This window comes from Neolamprologus multifasciatus, chromosome 18 (assembly GCF_963576455.1).
Source record: "Neolamprologus multifasciatus chromosome 18, fNeoMul1.2, whole genome shotgun sequence".
NCBI classification, from domain to species: Eukaryota; Metazoa; Chordata; class Actinopteri; order Cichliformes; family Cichlidae; genus Neolamprologus; species Neolamprologus multifasciatus.
The window spans coordinates 37,018,911-37,045,876 of NC_140456.1; the positions used below are offsets into that span (position 1 = coordinate 37,018,911).

The 26,966-nt window shown below is 43.0% G+C and overlaps 1 protein-coding gene across 1 annotated transcript; it reads left to right on the forward strand.

Annotated features, from left to right (window-relative positions):
- The first annotated feature begins 412 nt into the window (after positions 1-412).
- Positions 413-25,133, forward strand: LOC146498596 (protein NLRC3-like). Its single transcript, XM_085141695.1, has 11 exons — positions 413-516; positions 601-702; positions 1,363-1,370; positions 1,431-1,510; positions 10,068-10,284; positions 10,350-10,365; positions 10,448-12,244; positions 12,629-12,802; positions 17,522-17,695; positions 24,214-24,260; positions 24,405-25,133. The coding sequence occupies exons 1-11, from the start codon at positions 428-430 to the stop codon at positions 24,938-24,940; spliced, it is 3,240 nt and encodes a 1,079-aa protein (XP_084997821.1). The 5' UTR covers positions 413-427; the 3' UTR covers positions 24,941-25,133.
- Positions 25,134-26,966: the final 1,833 nt, after the last annotated feature.

Here is a 26,966-nt window from a genome sequence, read left to right on the forward strand (position 1 = left end):
TCCACTGGAATTCAGAATGGAAAGAAGGCAAGAAATGGTCAAAAGACACAAGAGGGAAGCTTCACTTTTCACATCAGAGTCTCTTTGTCAGGACCAGGGGGGATAGCTGTGTAAGCAGAAAAACAGTAGAGATCTCCCTCTCCACTTACAGGGGAACACAGAGTGTGTGTCAGTGAATGCATCGTGTGTGCTTCACGGCTCCATCTAGTGGACTGGTAGTAGAGCAGCTGATGGCAGCTTCCTCTGCCTCACACTGCTGTCTGACTGCATTCAGCTGACACTGAGATGAAGCAGGAAAGAAGCAGCTGATATTTGGACAGCACACATGATGGAAAGGAGGATTTCAGCTGATGTGCACATGAATGATTTGTGTTTCCTCTGCAGGTGAAGGTGGAAAGTGTGTGTGAGCTGATGTGAATTGAGCAGCATGGATGAGTGTGAGGACAGAGAGGAGGGAGTCCCTCCCTCTAAAACCACTCTGTGTGGGGAACATGAGAGCCAGACCAAAGCTCAGAGGTGAGATGACCATCTCTAACTGTCCATGACTCTTCTCCATGTCACAGCTCAGCACTCACATCACTGCTCCATCATTATTCGCAGGAACCAGCCTGGACCTCCACCCAGCTCTGTGTCCTTAAGGAGTGATGCGTCTAAAGAAGATGTCATTTATTTTAAAGTCCAGCCTCTGTCTGCTGGAGAGAGGTGAGCTGTTAGTCACATTAACTCTCTGATTTAACTGCTTGATGTTGTTGGATATAAACTGCAGTGCAAACACGTCATTCCCTCAATCCCATTTAACCTCTTAAAAACAAGTCTTTAGTTTCTAAACAACTGAAAATCCACTTCAGCAAACAGGAAGTGAAACATGTAGAAAACATTGTATTCTAGCATGAACTAAAACAGTGAGTAACTGACTGAAAGATGGGCTTTTTTAAAAATAGCCCAGCATAAAGAACTTTTGTGTGTGTGTGTGTGTGTGTGTGTGTGTGTGTGTGTGTGTGTGTGTGTGTGCTGAAGTTCTCTATAATATCGGCAAAATATTTCACAGTTTTATTGCAAAGTCTTTGATGATACTGAATATTAAGCTGTTCATATTTTTAATAGCCATTTTTTGTTAACAGTATTTTTACAAAATCAAAAATTTAAATTTGAATTTAAAAATTCAGTTTGTCATCAGGGTTTGGGCGTTTACAGTGATTTGAGTTGCATGTTGTTAATATTCAGATATAAAAAGAATATTCCAATAACAAGAGAATGTTAAGATAAGGGAACTGACGTGATGTCTTGGGTCAGATTTGCTACCAGGAACAATCAAGTAGCAGTTTTTTTTATTTCTTTGGGTTTTTTTGTTTTTTCATGCAGAGGACCAGGTTGCATTTTTAATTGCAATGTTTTGTTATTATTCTGACTCCTCCTGATTCCTCCACCAGCAGAGGACCAGCAGAGCTCAGAGGTTCCCAGTGGTCAGTCTGCCCAGCAGCATCAAATACACCTGAACTCCATATTTATGGTCTGTACATGTACAACAACTACTTTTACATCTATTCTGTTTACAGTAATCTCCTGTCACGGCTAACAGGGCAAGCCATGTGGGTTTTAATAAAGGACCCAGGATGCAGGTAGCTTCTGAAGCGAGTGATCTTTATTAATGTGATAGGAGAAATAGGGCAGCACGGTGGCACGGTGGTTAGCACTGTTGCTGCACAGCAAGAAGGTCCTGAGTTCAATTCCACCATCAGGCCGGGGTCTTTCTGTGTGGAGTTTGCATGTTCTCCCCGTGTTTGCGTGGGTTCCCTCCGGGTACTCCAGCTTCCTCCCACCGTCCAAAGACATGCAACTGGGAAAAACTAACCAAAAACAGACCTGAAACCTAGAAACAAGAAACAGTGGCTGTATCCCAATTCAGGGTCTGTGGCCTGAATTGGGATACAGATTCAGGCCTGCGTACACACCGAATGCGATTGACACAACCAGAGCATCAGGTTTACATGTAAAGTCAATGGAGGAGCGCGATGAAGAGCAACTGACACGTTTGACCCGCGTGTCAGTTTGTGTGGTGCATTTTGTGCATTTGAGCGTATCGCATCTACTGCTCGAGTTGGAAATATCTGAACTCCAGCTTCAAGTCGTGCCGCGACAACCACTCAGGAGCCTGGTGACGTGGCTCTGACCTAGTTCAGAGGGTCAGGTCCAGCCAAAGCCCTTCATACTTCATTCAATATGGAGGACAGGCTAATCAACGCCGTATACATTACTATTTTTTGGCAAAAGCACACTAAATGTCATATAGTGCTATATTGGGTTTATCATATTTTGCTTACACTAAATGCTTATTACCTTGTTTTGTTCTAAAATAAAATAAAAAATTGTCTAAATAACAATACAAGATGACTTTGAACCAGAAAAACATTTATTTTACAAGGATGAACATAAACATTTATGTTGCTGGGAATTGGGAAAGTTGTGCGTCTGGCGGCGGCTGTCAGAGGCTCTAGCTGCCGCAGGCAGCTGCTCCAGTGGTGGGATAGTGTTTGGGTCCCGGTGTCAGTGTCCCCAGCATGACATGTCCAATATCACGTGAAAACAAATATATAATTTTCTGTGTTAGCCTTCACACTGAATGTAACAACACTAATTTTTCACTCTTTTTGTTATTCATGACAAAAAGATACTACTTCGCGCATAATCAAAACCCAGTGGAAACAATCTAATTTGGCATGGCAGGTCACATAGAACGATAGCACGTGTGAACAATAAGATTCAAGATTGGGTTTTTTTGTCACATGCATCGCTATACAAGTACAACACACACTAAAATGTATCAAAAAAGAGCTGAACGCCAGCGCGTTTCACCTGGCGCTTCTGCGCGGGGAACAACGAGAGACGGGCAGGCGGCCTGGCTCGGTCGGGTTTAAAAGTGTCCAAGATTACATGTGCAACCTTATTACCAACGTTTAGAAGTGATCTGCTGTCGTTGACTATAAAACTAGAGGATTTGGGGATGTAAAAAAGAGCGAAAAGTAAGTAAACAACTTGAGCGCAACAACAAGGCGCATAGACCGGAAGGAAGTTGTCGTGACGTCAACGTTCCACCTTAAGATTTAAAAATATCATTTTTTGTTGTAACCCTCAAACTCACTGGTAATGTAACAATACTTGTTTTTCACTTTTTCAAGATTAGTTAGTAAATAACAATTAGCTAATGTTGTTCGTGAGACTAAAATCATCTCACTTTGGTAATGTAAATATAATATGGCCAATATTATATTTATTGTCAGATTATGATATATATATATGCCTTATATATATATATATATATATATATATATATATATATATAAGGCATATATATATATATATATATATATATGTGCCTTATATATATATATATATATATATATATATATATATATATATATATATATATAAACTTTTCTAGCAGTCCTTCACAAACAGTCTGTCTATTCTCTCCATCTGTCAGCTGCTGCTGGCTCTTCCTCCTCCTCTTCCTCACACACTGCTGAGTTTGTCCTGGTGGATCATCAGGGCTGCAAGGCCTCACAGATGATGTGCAGCAGTGGGTCCCTCAGTCTGTCCTCACTCTGGACACTTGCAGTTGTCACACATGGAAATCAAATGTGTGATAAGCTGCAGGATTCAAACACAAGTGTAACTTATAAATACATGTTCATACTTTTATTCCACAATCAGAGAGAAAGAAACAGAGAGAGAGTGCAGGACAGACAGACAGGTGACAGTCTCAGGTGTACACACTGCTACAAACAGGAGGATTTAGTGTTTGTGTTATTACGAGTGCTAAACAAGAAGAGTTCCCAGATGGTACAGTGGACACATGTGTGACTGCTGTGATTAAAGCATCTTTCTTTCAGCTTAACGAGTGAACTGTCAGCTCGTTCAAACACACGTTAAAGTCCGTTTGGCTCGACACCACCGAACAGAGGCAGCAATATAACATAGCTAACATCAACAGTGCAGTGAATCCTGCTTGTGCCGTGATATTCAGGACTGCGAACCGAGCAGCATCACTGACTTGCAGCTTGTTGTATTTGTGGATATATGACTGACTTTAATTATCCATAAAATCATCACATTCTCTGTAAGATTAAGGTCAACTATTGAACAGCGTATATTTTAAAGTAAAGGCTTTAAATCCAAGGTAGTACTGACATCACTAATGTCACAAAACTTTGCCGACATGTGGCCAACAGTAATGTTTTAATGTTCTTCCTTATTAAAGATTTACACATAAATAAGTGACAGCTAACAGATCATCTGCAGAGGAATGGTTTATTTGAAGAGTTTCAGTCAGGTTTCAGAGCTCATCACAGCACAGAAACAGCTTTAGTGAAGGTTACAAATGATCTTCTTATGGCCTCTGACAGTGGACTCATCTCTGTGCTTGTCCTTCTTGACCTTAGTGCAGCATTCGATACTGTTGACCATAATATCCTATTAGAGCGATTAGAACATGCTGTAGGTATTACAGGTATTGCACTGCAGTGGTTTGTATCATATCTATCTAATAGACTCCAATTTGTGCATGTAAATGGAGAGTCCTCTTCACACACTGAGGTTAATTATGGAGTTCCACAGGGTTCAGTGCTAGGACCAATTCTGTTTACATTATACATGCTTCCCCTGGGCAGCATCATTAGAAGACATAGCATACATTTTCACTGCTATGCAGATGACACCCAGCTCTATCTGTCCATGAAGCCAGATAACACACACCAATTAGTTAAACTGAAGGAATGTCTTAAAGACATAAAGACTTGGATGGCCACTAACTTTCTGCTTCTTAACTCAGATAAAACTGAGGTCATTGTACTCGGCGCTGAAAAGCTTAGAAATATGGTATCTAACCAGATTCTTACTCTGGATGGCATTACCTTGGCCTCCAGTAACACTGTGAGGAACCTTGGAGTCATTTTTGACCAGGATATGTCCTTCAACGCACATATTAAACAAATATGTAAGACTGCGTTCTTCCATTTGCGCAACATCTCTAAAATTAGAAATATCCTGTCTCAGAGTGACGCTGAAAAACTAGTTCATGCATTTATTACTTCCAGGCTGGACTACTGCAATTCATTATTATCAGGATGTCCAAAAAACTCACTGAAAAGCCTTCAGTTAATCCAAAATGCTGCAGCAAGAGTACTGACAGGGACTAGAAAGAGAGAGCATATTTCTCCTGTTTTGGCTTCCCTTCATTGGCTTCCTGTTAAATCCAGAATTGAATTCAAAATCCTGCTCCTCACATACAAGGTCTTAAATAATCAGGCCCCATCTTATCTTAATGACCTTGTAGTACCATTTCACCCTATTAGAGCACTTCGCTCCCGCTCTGCAGGCCTACTTGTTGTTCCTAGAGTATTTAAAAGTAGAATGGGAGGGAGAGCCTTCAGTTTTCAGGCCCCTCTTCTGTGGAACCAACTTCCAGTTTGGATTCGGGAGACAGACACTATCTCTACTTTTAAGATTAGGCTTAAAACTTTCCTTTTTGCTAAAGCATATAGTTAGGGCTGGACCAGGTGACCCTGAATCCTCCCTTAGTTATGCTGCAATAGATGTAGGCTGCCGGGGGATTCCCATGATGCATTGAGTTTTTCCTTTCCAGTCACCTTTCTCACTCACTATGTGTTAATAGACCTCTCTGTATTGAATCATATCTGTTATTAACCTCTGTCTCTCTTCCACAGCATGTCTTTTATCCTGTCTTCCTTCTCTCACCCCAACCAATCACAGCAGATGGCCGCCCCTCCCTGAGCCTGGTTCTGCCGGAGGTTTCTTCCTGTTAAAAGGGAGTTTTTCCTTCCCACTGTCGCCAAAGTGCTTGCTCATAGGGGGTCATATGATTGTTGGGCTTTTCTCTGTATCTATGAAGCGCCTTGAGGTGACATTTGTTGTGATTTGGCGCTATATAAATAAAATTGAATTGAATTGAATTGAACATAATATTCAGTACTTACTTTTAAAAGTTTACTCTTCGGCCGCCCCGCTTCAGCCATCCGCCGTTTTTTTCGGCAAAATTACACCTACCACCGTGCTATGAAGTCTGGGATATGTTGGGTCATGAAGGATACACCGACCCATACTTAAAAATCAGAGAAAAGAAGGACCATTTTGAGGGCTGCAATTTGAGCAGCCTTTGAATTGGGACAGCCCTCATTGCGTTGCTGTGACGTAATCGGCCTTAAAATTCGGCCTTTAAGGCTGCAGACCCTGAATTGGGATACAGCCAGAGATGCAGGGAGTGGTGACTTTTTAGCATCTCTTTATCTAAATTATGATCGTGTTCTTATCACTGGTGATTTTAACATTCACATTTGTTGTAAAGATGATGTGTTTGCCAAGGATTTTCTAGCCTTAGTTGACTCTTTTAATCTTATCCAGTGGGTTAATGCACCTACCCACCTTAAAGGACATACCCTTGATTTGATTTTTTCTTATGGACTGGACATTTGTATTTTTGTATTTTCTTCTGATATCTGTACCTGAGCTGAGGTGACGCAAAAATTTCCCCGTTGTGAGATCAATAAAGTCTTATCTTATCTTATCTCTTTAATGATCTTCTCTCAATTGCTGACTCAGGGCGCCCTGTGGTGTTAATTTTGCTTGATTAGTCCTCTGCTTTTGATTTGGTGGACCATAATGTCCTTTTAATGAGGCTTGAGCATCTGGTGGGCATCACAGGCAGTGCCCTTAGCTGGTTTAAATCCTATCTCTCAGAAAGGTCCTTTTCTTTTGAACTAGCTGAGGATGTCATGTTGTCGTTGCAACACTTCTCTGATTGTATGAATGAAGTTAAAATCTGGCTACTGAGCAATTCCCTCATTCTAAATGATAAGAAGACTGAAATTGTAATCTTTGATACTCCCTTCTCTTGGGCTGAACTAATTGGTATTTTTGGGACCTTTGCTGACTCCCTTTCTGACACTGTGAGGAACCTGGGTGTTGTCTTGGACAGTTCCTTCAAGTTGGACAAACATGTGTCCTCTGTAGTTAAATCAAGTTTCAGTCTAATCTCTAAGGCCAAGCCCTACTTACCACGTAAGGACCTGGAGAAACTTATCCATGCCTTTGTTACACCCAGATTAGATTACTGTAATTCCCTTTACGCTGGTCTCCATTCTGCCCTTGTTCACAAACTGCAGCTCGTTCAAAATGCGGCTGCGAGTCTTTTAACTGGAACTGGCAGGTTTGAGTCTATTACTCCAGTTCTTTCCGACCTGCATTGGCTCCCTATTAAATTTCGTTCTGATTTTAAAATCTTATTGCTCACTTTTAAAATCATAAATAACACCGTGCCCAGCTATCTTACGGAGCTCCTCAGCTTTTATACCCCTGGGAGAGCGCTTAGATCAGCAGGCCAAATGGTCCTGGTGCGACCTAGATCTCGGCTCAAGACCAGAGGTGACCGCGCATTCGCCGCTGTCGCACCCTACCTCTGGGATAACCTCCCTCTAGCTATTCGGGCGTCTGATTCAATTCAATCTTTTAAATCTCGATTAAAAACTTATTTGTTTAGCCTTGCTTTCCCCACCTCCTAGAGCCCGCATTTTTGGTGTACTGCAAGTTATCTTTTTCGCTTTATTAATATTTAGAATGTTTTAACCTTCAGCCTTTCGGGTTGTGCCAACTACGCCTGGTGTATTATTGGTTAGTTATGTCACCCGCCTGTTAGTATATTTTATTTGTATTTTGTATTTTGTGTTTTGTATTTGTATTTATTATTGCTCTAACTCATTCTGTGAAGCACTTTGGCATACCTGTGGTTTTATAAATGTGCTATATAAATAAAATTGTATTGTATTGTATTGTATTGTGAGGAAATAACACAGACAAATCAGCAGCAAGCAGGAGAAAACACAGGGCTCATATACACAGAGGGCCAATCAGGGAATGAGAAACAGGAGGGAACACAGCTGGGATAAATTGGATATAATGAGACAAGGGGAAACAAAACTAGACACACTAACGTAGGACGTGGCACTGTCAAAATAAAACGGGAAATGACATGAACACAGAGACACAATGCTAAGACAGGACAGAGGGAACACAGAAACTAAAACCTCAGAACTAGAAATCTTAATCAGAATTAAATATAAACGAAAGACAATAACAATGAAAACAAAACCACTTAGTCCAAAGACTAAGTGGGGTTCCAGTATGGAGGGACCGAGTCCAAAACAAATAAAAGTCCATCAAGGGCACTGGAACCCAGAGAATAGTCAGAAGGCTGACCAGGAAGTTGATGGCACAGGTGTCCATGGCAGAACAGTTCAGGAGGCCGACCCGAAGGATGGCAGCACAGGATCCGGGGGAGAAAAAGTCCAGGAGGCTGACGCCTCAATAGCCCCACACACGGTAACTCAGGGGGGCCGACCATGTGGAAGGCAGTGGTGGCACAGCAAGCGAAGGAAATCCAGAGGCCAGCCGCTCAGAAGGCGGAATGTTGAGGTGGCAAGTGTGGAAGAGCTGGCCGCGCTAGACACGGATGTGCCATCCGAATATGTTGTTGACCAGATGGCGGGGTGGCAGCTGCAGGACAAGATGGTGATGGCGCTGTGGGCGACGGCGTGGAAGCCGCTGTTGGTAATGCTGCAGGATATGGCATGGAAGAAGCAGTTGATCAAGCTGTAGGCTGAGGGGTCCCTTGGACTTTCCAGCTGAGACAGAAGATTGAACGGGCTCTCAGATCCTTTAACGGAGACAGAAGTATGAAGCGGTCCCTCTGATCCTTCAGCAAAGACAGACAAAGGCTGGACCGGCCCCTCGGACCTTCCAGCGGAAACAGGCACAAAACCAGCGGGCATGAGGTCCTCAGGCAGACACGAATTCGGCTGAAGCTGCGCAGGGCACTGCTCTGGCCAGGCAGAGATTACAAAGTGCTGTCCTCAGCTGGCTTCTTAGCCTCCAGGGGTCCAGAATATGCTGAGGGCTGAAACCCGGCCTCTTGGGAGGCTTTGAAGAGAGTAACTGTCTCTAAAGCGGCCAGTTCTTGAGAAACACCAAAGGTTAAAGCGAGAATTTCTCCCTGAATGGAATGGACGGGTGAGAATGGTGGCAGAATGGGTAGCTGAGCTGCGGGCTGAATAGCAGACTGAGCAGGCAAAGCAGCTCGTGGCAACACAGGAGACTGCACAGGCTACACAGTTAGTGGCGACTGGACAGGCAACGCAGCTAGTGGCCACTGCACAGGCGACGTAGCTAGTGGCGATGTAGCTAGTGGCGATGTAGCTAGTGGCGACGTCGTTGAATGAAGTGATGGTTGACGTGAAAATGGAACTGGTGGTGGAGTTTATGACTGAGCTTCTGGCTGGGTAGCTAACAGAGCTTTAGGCTGGGATGGTGGTTGTCGTAAAAGAAAGGCTAGGACTCAATGCCAACGGTTTGTGTGACACTGGTTTCATGCATTGAACTAGCAGGTGAGAAACAAGTCTTAGATATCTCAACCTTTAACTTAACTATCCTAGTTGTTATAACTTCGGACTCGGAAGGGGCAGAGTGAATACAGTAATTAGAATCCCCAGAGCAAGAGTCAACAGCCTCAGGAGTAACAGCCTCAGGAGTAACAGACAGAGTTAACCCACCTTAATTTGGAGTTAATACCTCGGTGCTCGGAAAGAGCACTGTCTTTTAACTTCTCAGCAGCCTTCGATACCATCGACCACAAAATCCTACTTAACAGCCTGAAGGTTCTGACTGGTCTATCTGGCTCCACCTCGGACTGATTTTCTTCATGCTTATCAGAAAAGACCTTTTCTGTTAGGACTGAAAGGTTCACCTCTAACATTACTGCTCAGTGCAGTAAAACTGGCATGGGAGATTGTCAGGAGGGCAAAGGATAGTGTTTACGGTAGAGGAAAGAGATCTAGTACTTGCTTCACAAGACCTGATTACTGTTGCACAATATCCAGATTTGGTTGGAGATAGAGCATCCTTATTGTTCATTTTTTGTTTTTGTGATACATGCTCTTTTTCTTCACCTTGTAACTGGTTGAGGCTGTGGGCAATTGGATTCATAAAGTTTTCTGTTCCAGATACTGGAGGAAAAAATAATCACTTTTGTGAAGAACGAACTGAAGAAGATCCAGAGAGACCTGAGTCAAGATGATCTAGAATGTTTAAAAAGTCAATGCAAGAATGAGGATGTATTACAAGGAGGGGATGAAAAGCAAAATAAGAGCAGTAGAGAAGCATTTGGTAAGATTACATTGGACTTCCTGAAGAGGATGAAACAGAAAGAGTTGGCTGACCGTCTGCAGAGAAGTGAATTATTTTCTAAATATTTACACTGCTAAAATATTAAACTATGTCTCCAGAAATACACAAAAATACATTCGAAATATGTGCACTTTATAAGTACTTTGTGTGTGTGTGTGTGTGTGTGTGTGTGTGTGTGTGTGTGTGTGTGTGTTGGGTCACTCAGGAACCTGCACTTCCAGCATGAACTTAAATCTACCCTGAAGAAGAAGTTCCAGTGTGCGTTTGAGGGGATTGCTAAAGCAGGAAACCCAACCCTTCTGAATCAGATCTACACAGAGCTCTACATCACAGAGGGAGAGACTGGAGTGGTCAATGATGAACATGAGGTCAGACAGATTGAAACAGAATCCAGGAAACCAGACAGACCAGAAACAACAATCAGACAAGAAGACATCTTTAAAGCTTCACCTGGAAGAGATGAACCAATCAGAACAGTGCTGACAAAGGGAGTGGCTGGCATTGGGAAAACAGTCTTAACACAGAAGTTCACCCTGGACTGGGCTGAAGACAAAGCCAACCAGGACATCCAGTTCATATTTCCATTCACTTTCAGAGAGCTGAATGTGCTGAAAGAGGAAAAGTTCAGCTTGGTGGAACTTGTTCATCACTTCTTTACTGAAACCAAAGAAGCAGGAATCTGCAGCTTTGAAGACTTCCAGGTTGTGTTCATCTTTGATGGTCTGGATGAGTGTCGACTTCCTCTGGACTTCCACAAAACTACAATCCTAACTAACCCTAGAAAGTCCACCTCAGTGGATGTGCTGCTGATAAACCTCATCAGGGGGAAACTGCTTCCCTCTGCTCGCCTCTGGATAACCACACGACCTGCAGCAGCCAATCAGATCCCTCCTGACTGTGTTGGCATGGTGACAGAGGTCAGAGGGTTCACTGACCCACAGAAGGAGGAGTACTTCAGGAAGAGATTCAGAGATAAGAAGCAGGTCAGCGCCATCTTCTCCCACATCAAGACATCACGAATTCTCCACATAATGTGCCACATCCCAGTCTTCTGCTGGATCACTGCTACAGTTCTGGAGGATGTGCTGAAAACCAGAGAGGGAAGACAGCTGCCCAAGACCCTGACAGAGATGTACATCCACTTCCTGGTGGTTCAGGCCAAAGTGATGAAGTTGAAGTATGATGGAGGAGCTGAGACAGATCCACACTGGAGTCCAGAGAGCAGGAAGATGGTTGAGTCTCTGGGAAAATTGGCTTTTGATCAGCTGCAGAAACAAAACCTGATCTTCTATGAATCAGACCTGACAGAGTGTGGCATCGATATCAGAGCAGCCTCAGTGTACTCAGGAGTATTCACACAGATCTTTAAAGAGGAGACCGGACTGTACCAGGACAAGGTGTTCTGCTTCATCCATCTGAGTGTTCAGGAGTTTCTGGCTGCTCTTCATGTCCATCTGACCTTCATCAACTCTGGACTCAATCTGATGGAAGAACAAACAACCTCCAAGAAGTCTGAAATAGGAGAATCTGCAGAGAAACATCTCTGTCAGAGTGCTGTGAACAAGGCCTTACAGAGTCCAAATGGACACCTGGACTTGTTCCTCCGCTTCCTCCTGGGTCTTTCACTTCAGACCAATCAGACTCTCCTACAAGGTCTGCTGACACAGATAGGAAGTGCCTCACAGACCAATCAGGAAACCGTCCAGTACATCAAAAAGAAGCTCGGTGAGAATCTGTATGCAGAGAAAAGTATCAATCTGTTCCACTGTCTGAATGAACTGAATGATCGTTCTCTAGTAGAGGAGATCCAACAGTCCCTGAGATCAGGAAGTCTCTCCACAGATAAACTGTCTCCTGCTCAGTGGTCAGCTCTGGTCTTCATCTTACTGTCATCAGAAGAAGATCTGGACGTGTTTGACCTGAAGAAATACTCTGCTTCAGAGCAGGCTCTTCTGAGGCTGTTGCCAGTGGTCAAAGTCTCCAATAAAGCTCTGTGAGTATGCATTTATGCACACTATAATTGGTTAAACATTTATGCAATGAACAGTTTATAGTAGCAGGAAGTCTTAGCATTTCTAAAATGTGGATTTACCCTTATCAAAGTGGACCCAGAGGTTTACTTTAATGCTTCAAAAACTAATATAAACAAAAAGAAAACAACAAAAGAAAAAATCCCTGGAAGGAGCTGAGGAAAGCTGCTTCTTTTCAACAGAGGATGAATGGTGGCTGCATCAGGGTTTAGTATTTGGTAATCAAATGTGATAATGAATTACAAGTTGTATTCTTATTCATGAAGTGGACATTGCATTTTTTGTTTTTCTTGTGGTAAGTTTAAAATAAGACATTTAATTTGATCTCAAATGTAATTGATTTTCAGACTGTCTGGCTGTAACCTCTCAGAGAGAAGCTGTAGAGCTCTGTGCTCAGCTCTCATCTTTAAGTGTTTCTGTCTGGGAGAACTGGACCTGAGTAACAATGACCTGCAAGACTCAGGCATAAAGCTGTTGTCTGCTGGATTGAAGAGTCCAAACTGTACTCTGGAATTTATCAGGTGAGGATTAAATTTATTTCATTAATTTATATTAACAATCTGGATTATACTATTGCTCAAACAAAAACATTGTTGAATTCTAAATTGACCTTTTATTCACATTTTGTTGTATAACGTGCTTTTTAAGCGCTTGTCTGTTCAGAGATTTCAGATATTTTGGATTCATAACATATCAATTTCTTTTCTTTGCTACAAACTGTTTCATAAATGATTGCAGCAAAGGTACTTAAAACCTTTTCTTTATGGCAGCGCAGTGGCACAGTGGTTAGTAGGTCCTGTATTTGATTCCACTACCTCGCTGGGTCATTTCTGTGTGAATTTTGAATGTTCTGCCCATGTTTGCATGTGTGCTCTTCGGGTACTCCGGGTTTCTCCCACAGTCCAAAAAAAAAATCAGTTGGTGGGGTTGGGTTAACTGGTCATTCTAAATTTACCACAGGTGTGAATGTAAGTACGAGTGGTTGTTTGTCTCACGCTTAGATTCAAACAAAACCAATATTTAACAAAACCAATCGTTTTGTCCAATAAGTCAAAACTATTTACTTCCATACACAAAAATTTCCCGTTTGATTCATTTTCTGTATTATGTTGCTTTTTACAAAGAATGTTTATATATTTTAGTTTGAGTTATTCATATTAACCCTCACACCCTGATGAAATTGATTGTTTCTGAACATGACGAGAATTTTAAACATCTCCTCATCCATCCCCTTTGAATTCCTTGAATTAAAAAACAAATAAAAATAGAAAAATAAATAAATAACACAAAAATAACTTTGGAAACCTAAATAAACTGTTAGGATGCCTGGGTCGTTGACCCAGGGTTTTTGAGTTTATTATATTATTTATAATTTCTAGTCTTTGGGTTTTTGTTAGAGTCATGTCTTATGGTTTGTCTCTGTGTAATCCTTAGTTGCTGTCTCCCCTGTCTGCTATATCCCCGTGTCCAGTCAGTGTCTGTGTCTGCCCTGGTCCCACATCTCTGTTCCCTCTGTTGTAGTGCCTGCATGTGAGTCTGTGTCTTTTGTTCAGTCTGTGTTATGCGTTTCCTGTTTTACTTTGAAGGTCTCTGTCTTATCTCAGTGTGTTCAGTTTACGCTTCCTTGTCTCGTCAGTTCTGATTTGCCCCAGCTGTTTCCCTGCTGTTGTCCATTCCCTGATTGCTCCCTCTATGTATTTAAGCCCTGTGTTTCAGTTTGTCATTGTCGCGATCTACCGTTTATCTAGCTGTGTGTTCTGTCAGTCTGTTCGTGTAAGTTTATTTTGGATACTCAGTTTTGTTGCTTTTTTGAGTTTAAAATTAAAGCTGTTTTGAGTTACTTTTGTCTCCGGAGTCTGCACTTTGGGTCCTTCTCCTGCCTGCACACAGCCAACACATAACAGAAGATCGCGACCAGAACATGGACCCCGCAGACTCTTTTTCCTCGGAGCTCAACGGTGAGATGATGCGGATGGTGAGTCTGCTCGACCGCATTGCTCAGTCACAGGATTTACGGACTATGGCAGTTGGGCTAAGTGCAGTAGATGCCATCATTCATCATAACCCTCAGCTCTCTCAGTTTGCTAAGGCCACTAAGTTGGATGACACCATTACTGCCTGGAGAGAGCAAGTCAAGGCTGGTGAGCTTGCTCTCTCACTCACTACATCTTCCCAACCGCTGCCCCAGGACAACACACACTCTCCACCTGTCTCAACACTGCCACGGACTTCCTCTCCCTCCCCACACCAGCCAGGTCCTCGTTCGCCTGCCTTTTTCCTGGCGGCTATGTGGTCAGAGGATGAGGAGGAGGTCTCCTTTTCTCTACCAGTTCCTGTTTCCTCATCCCGAAGGAAACGGCGTTCAGGCCGCCGCCACTCCAGGACAGTTGAGCAAACTCCTCTCGGGGGAGACGGTGACTGTTTATTGTATGCTCCATTTGAGCATTCTGACTCTGGACATTCTGACATCACACCCACTTCATCTGTTCTGCAACCTGGTCCTGCTGGAGGGTCCGAGGGGCCCGTCCGGCCTTCATCTGTTGGTCCCGCTGGGGGTTCTGGAGAACCGCTCCAGCCGTCTTCAGTCTCCACTGGAGGGGCTGAGTGGCCCGTTCAGCTTTCTGTCTCCGCTGGAGGGTCCGAGGGACCAGTCCAGCCGCCTGCCTCCGCTGGAGGGTCCGAGGGACCGCTTCAGCCGCCTGCCTCTGCTGGAGGGTCCGAGAGACCGCTTCAGCCGCCTGTTCCCGCTGGAGGGTCCGAGGGACCGCTTCTGCCGCCTGTTCCCGCTGGAGGGTCCGAGGGGCCCGTCCAGCCCCCTGTTCCCGCTGGAGGGTCCGAGGGGCCCGTCCAGCCCCCTGTTCCCGCTGGAGGGTCCGAGGGGCCCGTCCAGCCTCCTGTTCCCGCTGGAGGGTCCGAGGGGCCCGTCCAGCCTCCTGCGTCGCCTGCAGCGCCACCACCTGCGGCTCCCACGCCGTTCCCTGCAGCGCCGCCCTCGCCTGGTCCGGCCTCCGAGTCTTCGCCCTCGGCGTCGCCTGGTCCGGCCTCGGCGTCGCCTGGTCCTGCCTCCGAGTCTTCGCCCTCGGCGTCGCCTGGTCCTGCCTCACTCCGTCTATCTTCGTCTGCGCCTGAGGTCCCCATGCCGTCTGGTCCTGTCCGGCCTGCTCGTCCTGCACGTCCTGTCCGGCCTGTTCGGCCACTTTCCGGGCCGATGACTGGACATCATTGCCGTCACGGACGGCCTCCTGACCTGCTCCGTCGCCGCCGGTGCCTCCCGCCCGGCCGGCCTCCTGACCTGCTCCGTCGCCGCCGGTGCCTCCCGCCTGCCCGGCCCCCTGAACTGTCCTCTTGGCTCTTGGGCCGCCTGCCTCCGTGCCGCCCCCCTGAACTGCCCGGGTTTGGACTGTTGTGCCGTCAGCCTCCGGGCCGGCCTCCTGAACCTTTTCGAGACTGGTACCTGGGCCTCTGCGCCTTTCATGGGCTTTTTGTCTGTTTTCTTTTGGACTGTTGCTGGGCCGCAGTGCTGTTGTTTTGTTCTGTTTTGGGCTTTTGCTCCCTGTATTTTTTTGTCTCTGGCTCCGTGTGTTTGTTTTCATTTCTAGTCTTTGGGTTTTTGTTAGAGTCATGTCTTATGGTTTGTCTCTGTGTAATCCTTAGTTGCTGTCTCCCCTGTCTGCTATATCCCCGTGTCCAGTCAGTGTCCGTGTCTGCCCTGGTCCCACATCTCTGTTCCCTCTGTTGTAGTGCCTGCATGTGAGTCTGTGTCTTTTGTTCAGTCTGTGTTATGCGTTTCCTGTTTTACTTTGAAGGTCTCTGTCTTATCTCAGTGTATTCAGTTTACGCTTCCTTGTCTCGTCAGTTCTGATTTGCCCCAGCTGTGTTTCCCTCCTGTTGTCCATTCCCTGATTGCTCCCTCTATGTATTTAAGCCCTGTGTTTCAGTTTGTCATTGTCGCGATCTACCGTTTATATAGCTGTGTGTTCTGTCAGTCTGTTCGTGTAAGTTTATTTTGGATACTCAGTTTTGTTGCTTTTTTGAGTTTAAAATTAAAGCTGTTTTGAGTTACTTTTGTCTCCGGAGTCTGCACTTTGGGTCCTTCTCCTGCCTGCACACAGCCAACACATAACATAAACAAAATGAAATAATTCATTTTCTATACCACATTTCATTACATGTAAAGTTGATGTTTTTAACACAGGAAATAAAAACATAACCTGTGTGTTGGCTAGCGATACCTTAAGGTAGTGAAAAGAAATCAACAGCACTTATCAATTGTAAGAACGAATTAAAAAGTTTTAGGTCTGTTTTTGAATATATACTCATTCAGATACATTCAGTAGCACATACAAATTGTTCTTAAAGACAAAAGTTACACAAAAAAGGCACCAACTATATTGAATTAAGGAAACATTTTCTATATCTGATCCTTTGACAGTGAAGATGAAACAGATAAAGTGCTCTACTGTCTACTCAGTAACTATTGCAGAGTTTAGTCAGATTTATCTATTTATGATGTATAACCTTTAATTATAACCACAGCCTCTGTGTCAGTTTGTGCAGGAATCCAAGCTTATATATGTCTGTTCATCTGTTAATTTTCCTTCAGAGTGATGGTGAAATAATGGCTGGATCAGTTGTTACTTTGAGGCTTGACTGTTACTGTCATTTATTATTTTCTAAATGTTCCCACAGAAGTCTTCAGTTCCTCCAAAATACTGTGGTGAGATTATAGAGACAGAGGTATTAAAAGAGAGATCATACTTGTTCCATAGTAGCTTCTAGTAAGTGGTTTCCTTTTAAATTCAGAATTTTCTCACAAAGTCATCAATCAATCAGGCCATAAAGAAAGTGTAATAGCATATTCACTTTCACAGGGCAGGGTTACTTGTGGTTCTTAGTGTTTCCAAAAGGAGATTTGTATAATTAAACTCGAAACAATTCTGCTATCTGGTCAAATGGATGGCTCTGGAATTTTAAAGAAGAATAACAAACAAAAAAAACCTTATGTTCACTATTCATGGCTGGACTGTTTTGTGTTTGAAAACAAAATATACAACCTATAACCATAACCTACCTAACAACACATAAACAGGAGAAAACTGGGTGTCAAAACAAAAGACAGCTCTCCCCTACAGGCAGTCTGCACATGAACACAAAAATGCACATACAAGTCACAAAGGCATGCAAGCCTCACTATTCATGGCTGGACTGTTTTGTGTTTGTTTGTTTGTTTTTGTCTGCAGTCTGTCAGGCTGTCTGGTCACAGAGGAAGGCTGTACTTCTCTGGCCTCAGCTCTGAGCTCCAACCCCTCTCATCTCAGAGAGCTGGACCTGAGCTACAATCATCCAGGTCACACAGGAATAAAGCTGCTGTCGGCTGGAGTGATTGATCCAGGCTGGAGACTGGACACTCTCAGGTATGGAGAGAATGTCTGATAGAGGAGGAAGAGCTGGAAACATTTGCTTTAAGTAATGTAATTCTTTAATCCTTGTTTATTTCATGCAGACATGACATAAAGACATTATAGGGGCAGGGATAGCTCAGTAGGTGGAGCGGTGGCCCCATTATCGAAAGGTCATGGGCTCAAATCCACTGAACGGCTACCCTGAGGTACACCTGAGCAAGCTGCCGTCCCCACACACTGCTCCCTGGGCTACCCACTGTTTCACTGAGTGAATGGGTTAAATCCAGAGGGGAATTTCCCACGGGGACCAATTAACTATAGATTATATATATTATTATTATAGATTATTATATTAAACTTCAGGGTGAGCCAAGGCCAACATAACAAACAAAACGTCCCTGATATGAAAATATGAGCAACTTACCTAACTCCAAAGAAAACAAAATATACAACCTATAACCATAACCTACCTAACAACACATAAACAGGAGAAAACTGGGTGTCAAAACAAAAGACAGCTCTCCCCTACAGGCAGTCTGCACATGAACACAAAAATGCACATACAAGTCACAAAGGCATGCAAGCCTGCACAGGTATGCCAATCAAAATGGCCAGAGGGCACAGAAACACAGCTCCACGGGCCTTAAGTAGTGCTCTGCTGAATAACAATTAGCTGGACTCTGAGCAGCATCCAATCAGGACAGAGGAGGTGGAGCCTAGACAAAACATAAGGAGTTAGTTGAGAGAAGAAAACCAACATCCTCCTGTGGGATGTAACACTAATGTACTTTGAAGGGACAGTTTAATGATAGCACCTTCCTTTTCCAACATGACTGCTCACCAATGCACTAAGTAGTCTCTTATTTAACCTGCCTGAGCACCTGTATTTCCTGCTGGTGGAAATAAAAAAATAAAATATTAGTGAGACTTATTTGTTCATTTGTTTGTTAATTTATGTATAGCCCTTTCACAGAAAACAGTCACAGAGTGCTTTGCAAAGCCGATACATACCATAGAATTGTTAGGTTATAGCAATACAAAATTTGTCAGGGCTCTGTGTGCGGGCAGGCGGAGGTGAGGATCCAAATGCAGGACTCTGAGGCTGATTGCAACTCAAAAACGACAGGTTTATTGCTGGAAGAAAACAAAACAGAAACCAAACAGGGAAAAACACGAACTGGAACACACAGGCAGAGATTAGGACTAACGAGACAGGGGGAGCGAAGCTAGACACATTGACATAAAACATAACCCTTCAAAATAAAACAGGAAAACATTCACAAAGATGCAGACTAGACACAGTACTAGACCTACACTAAACATGGGACACAAAACCTAAGAACTAAACCCTAGACCAGAATAAAACATAGACTTATAATAATAATCAAAACAGGATAACTAAAGAATCAGACATAATTCACAATACAGAAGAATACTAAAACACATAAGAAACTGAAAATGCTGGGTCAACATGACCCAGAACCGTGACAAAATTAATAAATCGTTAAAATGAACATTAAAATTGAAGAAATCCAGAGAAAAAGAATTAAACATTAAAACTGATTAAAAGTGACACAGAATATCTAGGATCAGTTTGTATTGTTTAAACATGTTTACCATCTCAGCATCTTATAGAGGCAGCTAGAAAATTGAGGGATCAACAAATTCCTATTATTTTTGAAATGGATGTCTTTTTGGTTAGCAAAGTATGATGTCCTGTATACATCCCTATTGACCCAGGTTATGAATTTAATTTAAAGTAAACCTAAGTACATGTTAAAAAAAATGAAGATAGCTTTATTATCATAAATTCAGCTGTAGTTGGACTGTAACAAAACTCTTCATGTTAAAGCTGTACCACATTTCATATTCATGCAAAATTAGGCTTCAAAGTGAAGACGTCTGATTTTATTAGACAGCTGTTTCCATGAATCCTCTTTCCTTGTGTCCCTTCCTTGGCTCCTCTGCTCACATCTCTGTGGGAATGGCTAAGATGTGAGGAGAGCAGTGGAGGATGTACAAAGTGAGAAATGAGAAAAGGGCACAGACTGAGAAGCTTGATGACCTTAGGCAGGTCTGTGGGACAGACAGTAAATTTATCATGTTTGAACTCAGGGAGTGAGATGATGAGATGCAGAGGCAGGTGAGGAAGTGACAAAAGGAGCCTCTGGTGGCCAAAAGACAAAAGTCCAACATCAGGAAACACAAAGTCCATCAAACAGAAATCCAAAGCAGGCACGGGAAACATGAAAAACAATAAGAGCTGCTTGAATTCTCCAAATACTGAGGAAAGGTGCTTAATTGCTTCCTTTATTACCTCCTTTAGCAGAGGAGACACTGGAGTGTCGTTTATAATTCCTAGTTTCCCTGTTGATCTCTTGCCACTGTCCAAGCCGGGGCTCAAACCGGCAACCTTCCGATTAAAAGGTGAACTCCCAACTCTTGAGCCACGATCGCCACTTCCTCATAGCCCACGATGAGGGAGTGAAACAAAATTTCTTGCAAATGTGTTAAAAATTTAACTACATATATGTATAGCATCATGTAAGTATTGACAGTATTCACCAATAATTTGGTGAAGCACCACTGATAGGAATTACAGTCTCAGTAGGCACTTCTCCCTTTTCTGGCTGATGATCATGGCCAGAGATTTGGAGGTGGTGATTCTCATTCCCACCACTCCACAATAAGCTGTGAATAAGTGGGCTCCAGTGAGAACTGGAGCCCACTTATCCAAGCGCGAGAGGACCCCTCTTCAGCTTCATGGTAATCATGGAGAGATGACATTCAATGTCCCAGTTGTCAGTCTGAATAGCCCTGACTACCACCCAACACACAATAATGTCATGAAAGAATATTTATCAGTGCTATGACCTGCAGAATAATTTGGGCACAAAAAAAATTTCACTCTTCACAAACTTGCAGACTTCACTATATAGAGAGTAGACAGTGTGGACCATCTAAACTAGGTTTGTGGGATATGGTCTTTCAAGAAATGCAGACCAAACTGTTGTTGTTTGTGTTTACTTACACAGCATGTCTTGTAGAATTAACTGGAGTCATCAGCAACACCATAGTGCAGTCATGTCTCAAGTCTAATAACAGAAGACAGGAAAAGATCAGTAAAGAACGAACTTCTCCAAACCAAAGTACAAGTGAATCAATAAGTAAAACAGGTTGATCTAAAGTATGATATAGAAGTTATAGTAATAGTTCAGCCTGATTAACATAAAGGTGACTGACTATTACTAATATTGAATTGAATTGATATACTTTTATTAGTCCCACAAGGGTAAATTTCATAAGGCTGCCGACCTATTGCACGCAATGGCGGCGCCATCTTACCCTCCAACCATACATACATTACACAAACATCATATAGGGAAGACAGGTCAGCGAGGTATAACAATGGAAAATGCACCACATGAGGAAAGATAAGGAGAAAAAAATAACTCCCCCCAGACTGAGCTCCAACAGGGAGATCAGTGTGAGAACAGAAAAAAACATCTCTGCACATGAAAAAACTCTTAATACACCAAAGAAACACATGACAAGCAACAGGGGTGGGTAAAGGGTGCAGCATCGGAAGGGAATAAGTGTCGAAGGCGTTTGGAAAGGGAGGGGGGGTGAGTGTGTGCATATCAGTGTAAGTATGTGTGTGCGTGTGTGTGTGTCCAGAGTTCAGCTGAGACAGTGTCCTTCGCCCTGCCAGGCTAAGTAAACAGTCTTCCAGCCAACCCAGGTGGCCTTGCATGGAATGGGAAGGAACAGACTTAACGCGGTCGTTATCAGGGTGTTGTTGTTCAGCTCCAGCCTTGAGACCACAGCTGGCACTGAGAGGGTATCCGCATGAAGTGATGGTGGTTTTTACTTTAGTGCGAACAGCTCATGAATTTCAAAGCAGTTCTACAGTCCAACACTTGTCTCTCAATCTCCCGTTGGAGAGCTGCGAGCTTCGCCATACTTGCGTTCTGTGATGTTGTCATTCTTGTGCTCAAGGAGCAGATTCTGAGAACTCACGGCAGTGTGCCTCCCCGAGATGTCAGAGATGTTATTCCGAGCTAGCCCTTCCGAGATGTATCCAGTCTGCAGTCAGAGATCTTATTCTGAGTATTCACAGCAGCCGTAGCCTCTCCAAGATCTTATCCGTGCTGACTCAATGAGCCCATTTTGAGAAACTCACGCCTCTCCCATCGTTCCAATCCCAGCGGGCAGCCTTGTGGGGGTTTGAACAGCCGGTTCCGCTTTCTTAATTCTTTGATAAGTCAGGGCCAAGCCAGCTCCAATCAGCCAGAACCCTGTTACCATGGTTCCGAATAGGTAGATATCTTCAGCACTCAGGCTCACCCAAGCCCAAACTTCTCGTTGAGAAAGGGGTGTCAATTGCATTTAGGGACCAGTTGATCCAATCCATAATTCCTCTTTTAGGTTTTAGAGAACAGACTGTGAGAGAATGTTCCAGGGAAAAGTAATACAAAAAAACACGAGACTAGACAAGGATATAAGAGGCAAAGCAGGGAAGCTAAGGGAGAGGAGGAGGAGGAGAAAAGTGTGACCGCCTTCGTCAAGAGCAAGAACAGATTGATATACTGGGAAACCAAAATAATTACCACTCAGTTTATGTTTTTGTGTCCAACAGCTCCTTTTCTAGACTTGTAAGAGTTTGATGTAATGTGTGAGTGCTGGTCTCGAGCCTCAATTAAATTTAGCTTAATTAAACTAGTACATATAGTACTAAAACACCATCTGCTACTGTGTCTGAATGTGTGGTATTGTCACTGTCAGTTTAGGCCTAAAGAGATATGTCTTTAAAAAATCCCACCTAATTTAAATGCAATCATTACATGCTTGTTAAAAGCTAACTTCCAATATATAACGTTTCTAATAAGCACAATGAACAGATAAAACATATGGTAGTGTTTATATGTAACATAGACAAGATCAAAATGTTTCTTATGATTTAAACTGTGGGATTTAACTTAATTCTTTAAAAGGACAAGCTATATTACTTTGTTTTCAAAGCAACTTTAAACTTTAACCACTTAACAGGCCACTAATCTGGTTGATGGCTTTGTACATTGACAAAAAAAACTTGTATCCAAACACATCTTTTGACAAAACAAATATTATTGTTATTATTATTATTACTATTACTAATGTATTAGTATTGTACTAATGTAGTAACATTTCTGTTACCAAAACAGAAATGTTTGTTAAATATAAAAGCAGTTTACCTATGATGCTAAAGAAATGCTAGATTTAACATTAATAGATGTCACGGATGTTCAAAAGCAACCACAAAGCATTGAAATAAATACAGAAGTTAATAATATGCAGTTTATGTGTTTTAATAGTTCATATGGCTTGAAAAAAAGCCCTGCCCCTAAAGGCTGCACCTTCCAAAAAAATTGGTCTGGGCTCTTATCTAGCAGCTGCTGACTTTTCTATTTCAAAAAATCAACAGACAATTTCAGTGAGAGATTTTTATATAAGGTTTTTAAAGCTGTTGGGTTAATTTTTAAGTAACATGAGCTGAGAGGCAGCAGCAATTCTAGGCTAATGCAATGCTAGCTAGCAAGTTTATAAACATGGTGTTAAACTGAGAAAACTTACAAAATCAGTGTGAATAAGAGTAAACAGTTACTCACCAAATCAGTGTATCACTTAAAGAATTACAGAAATGCCAACAATAATCTCTTGAGCTGAAGTTTCTCCAAGTTTGCTCAACATATTCAAGAAAAAAACGTGGCCGCCATGAACACCCTGACTGATCTGTTAGTCTGAGCTGACAACCCATTGTTCATTTAGTGGTGCTACTTTCAGTCATTGTGCATACAATGGTCTATTTTGAGTTGTCAGTAAAGTGACAATAAGTTAAACTGGTAATAACCTTAATGACAAATGAATTTTCAGACTTTCAAAGGACAGAAGGAGACTGACAGGTGAATCTCAGTGATGTCAGCTGACAGCAGAACCATTCAGTGCACTAAGTTTTTTCTAAGTGTTTTCTGAGGAAATACATTGGTCACTTAATTGTTTCAACATAAAATATTCAAAAACAAATATATGGTCAACTGTTTGTGTGACAGTGGCAGAAATGTATCTGTGTGGATGTACAGAAATTTGCTGTTAAATCAGAACATGAACATTAAAACATTAAAACAAATGAAAACAATGCTGCACTCACTCAGAGGTCAGGGGTCATGTACAGTAACCACACTGACACCAAGAGGGGAAAACCAGCTGGAAGCAAAGGCAGGGAGGTGTCCTTTCCAGCTAAACAGAAGAGGAATATAAAGATAATGAAGGTCACAGTTTTAATCAGTCATATTTCATTTATACAGTGGTGTACTGACAGATCCAGGATCAGCCCAAATTCACCCACAGTTTGATCCACGTATGGATTGAAGTCTATTTGTGAAAATGTTGGACTGTTCCTTAATCAGTGTCTAACAATATGTGTATGAGAGCCATGTAATGTCCATGTGTGCATGCTGACTGTGCTGCTCTGACCCCCCTCCTCCTTTCAGGGTGGAGCCTGCTGGAGTCCGATGGTTGAGACCAGGTCTGAGGAAGTGTAAGTGTGTTTTTAATGGGATTCATGAAAACAAAGCAGCACTCAACCATCTTCATCATGTCAGGAGTCATCATCAAAGTGTCAATCAATGAACAGATGATGGATCAATAACTGCAGCTGAATTGTGTTTGTTCTGTCCATCAGATTCCTGTCAACTCACAATCGACACAAACACAGTGAACACAAAGCTCCAACTGTCTGACAACAACAGGAAGGTGACATATGTGGAGGAAGTTCAGCCATATCCTGATCATCCAGACAGATTTGATGTTCATTATCAGCTGTTGTGTAGAAATGGTCTGACTGGTCGCTGTTACTGGGAGGTCGAGTGGAGAGGAAACGTTTATATATCAGTGAGTTACAGAAGAATCAGAAGGAAAGGACTCAGTTATGACTGTTTGTTTGGAGGGAATGATGACTCCTGGAGTCTGAACTGCTCTGATGATGGTCCTTGTTCTATCAGGCACAATAACAGTGGGACACCTATCTCCTCCTCCTCCTCCTCCTCTGTCTCTAACAGAGTAGCAGTGTATGTGGACTGTCCTGCTGGCACTCTGTCCTTCTACAGAGTCTCCTCTGACACTCTGATCCACCTCCACACCGTCAACACCACATTCACTCAAACTCTTTATCCTGGGTTTACACTTTGGTTTCCTGGTTCCTCAGTGTCCCTGTGCTGAGTGGGGTGTAAAGAGTGTCTCCTGTTAGAGAAACACTCTGACTGTTGAACACATAGTTCAGTCTGTACATGTCTGTCTCTTTCACTCACAAACACATTTTCAGATTCATGGATTCAATCATTTGATGTTTGAAACTCTTCTAAATGGTTCGTTGTAAACTTCCTCTTCAGTCTTTTAAAGATGGAAGCTCCCATTATTCCAGGATCCTTATGTCTTTTTTCTGTATTTTTCCACTCAAAGCTTCACAGTGAATATCAGTATGTTGTGTTTCTCTAAAGCTCAGTTCACAACCAGCTCCTCTGCATTTTCAACAAGTCTGAGCTCATTAAAATTAATTTCTCTGTCTTAATGGGAAGTTTCCATCAAGTGGACATCCAAGAGTACTCAATGTACCAAATACTAAAGACATTGAGCATCTCTCATGTTTTTGTCATTCTATAAAAACAGCTGCTTTTAAAAACTGATCCAATCACAGAAACGCCCGTTTCGAGGTTAGCCAGGCGGCTAATGCTATCTACCGCCTGACTACCGAGGACAGTGACATCATCAGCGAGAGACCGGTGACCAGCATCGCGGAGCATGACGTCCGAGCGGCATTGAGGAGAGTGAACACAAGGAAAGTGGCGGGGCCAGACGGCACCACTGGCCGTCTGCTGCGCTGCTGTGCTGACCATCTAGCAGGTGTGTTCACTTACATCTTCAACGAGTCCCTGGCGAAGTCTGTGATCTCCACATGCTTCAAAAGATCCACCATCATCCCTGTGCCCAAGAACAGCAAACCCTCATCCCTGAATGATTACCGGCCAGTTGCACTGACCTCAGTAGTAATGAAGGTGTTTGAGAGGCTGCTGAAGAACATCATCTCCTCCTCCATCCCAGACACCACAGATCCGCTGCAGTTCACCTACCGATCCAACAGATCCACAGAGGACGCCATCGCCCACATCCTGCACACCACCCTCAGCCACGTGGACAAGAAACAGGGTAACTATGTGAGTTACCCTGTGCAACTTTGCCAAAACAATGTCGGACTCTGTAGTTTTCTCTGGTCCCCTCCCCAATCAGACCAGGAGTGACATGTTTAGCTGCATGTTCTCCTTAAATTGCTGGCTGTCTGAGTGGTGTCCCAGAAATGATGTGGGCTTCATAGATAATTGGCAAACCTTCTGGAGGAAACCTGGTCTTGTTAGGAGAGACGGCATCCATCCCACTTTGGATGGAGCAGCTCTCATTTCTAGAAATATGGACAAATTTATTAAACCCCTCAAAACATGACTATCCAGAGTTGGGACCAGGAAGCAGAGTTGCAGTCTTACACGCCTCTCTGCAGCTTCTCTCCTCCTGCTACCCCCCAAAAAACCCATCTCCATAGAGACTGTGTCTGCTTCCAAAAAGACAAAAAACAAACTAAAAACCAGCAACAAACAACTTAAACATTTACAAAGAAAGAACAATACAGTATCCACATCTGAACCAAAGAGTAAAACAGTGAAATGTGGATTATTAAATATTAGGTCTCTCTCCTCCAAGTCTCTGTTAGTACATGACTTAATAATTGATCAACAAATTGATTTACTCTGCCTTACAGAAACCTGGTTGCAGCAGGATGATTATGTTAGTTTAAATGAATCAACACCCCCGAGTCACTCTAACTACCAGAAATCTCGAAGCACAGGTCGAGGGGGCGGTGTGGCAGCAATTTTTCACACCAGTCTATTAATTAATGAAAGACCAAGACAGACTTTTAATTCATTTGAAAGCCTGATGCTTAGCCTCGTCCACCCCAGCTGTGAAACTCAGAAACCAGTCTTACTTGTTATCATCTATCGTCCACCTGGGCCTTACACAGAGTTTCTGTCTGATTTCTCAGACTTTATATCTAATTTAGTTCTGAGCTCAGATAAAATAATTATTGTGGGTGATTTTAACATCCATGTTGATGCTAAAAATGACAGCCTCAACATGGCATTTAATCTGTTGTTAGACTCAATTGGTTTCTCTCAAAATGTAAAAGAACCCACCCACC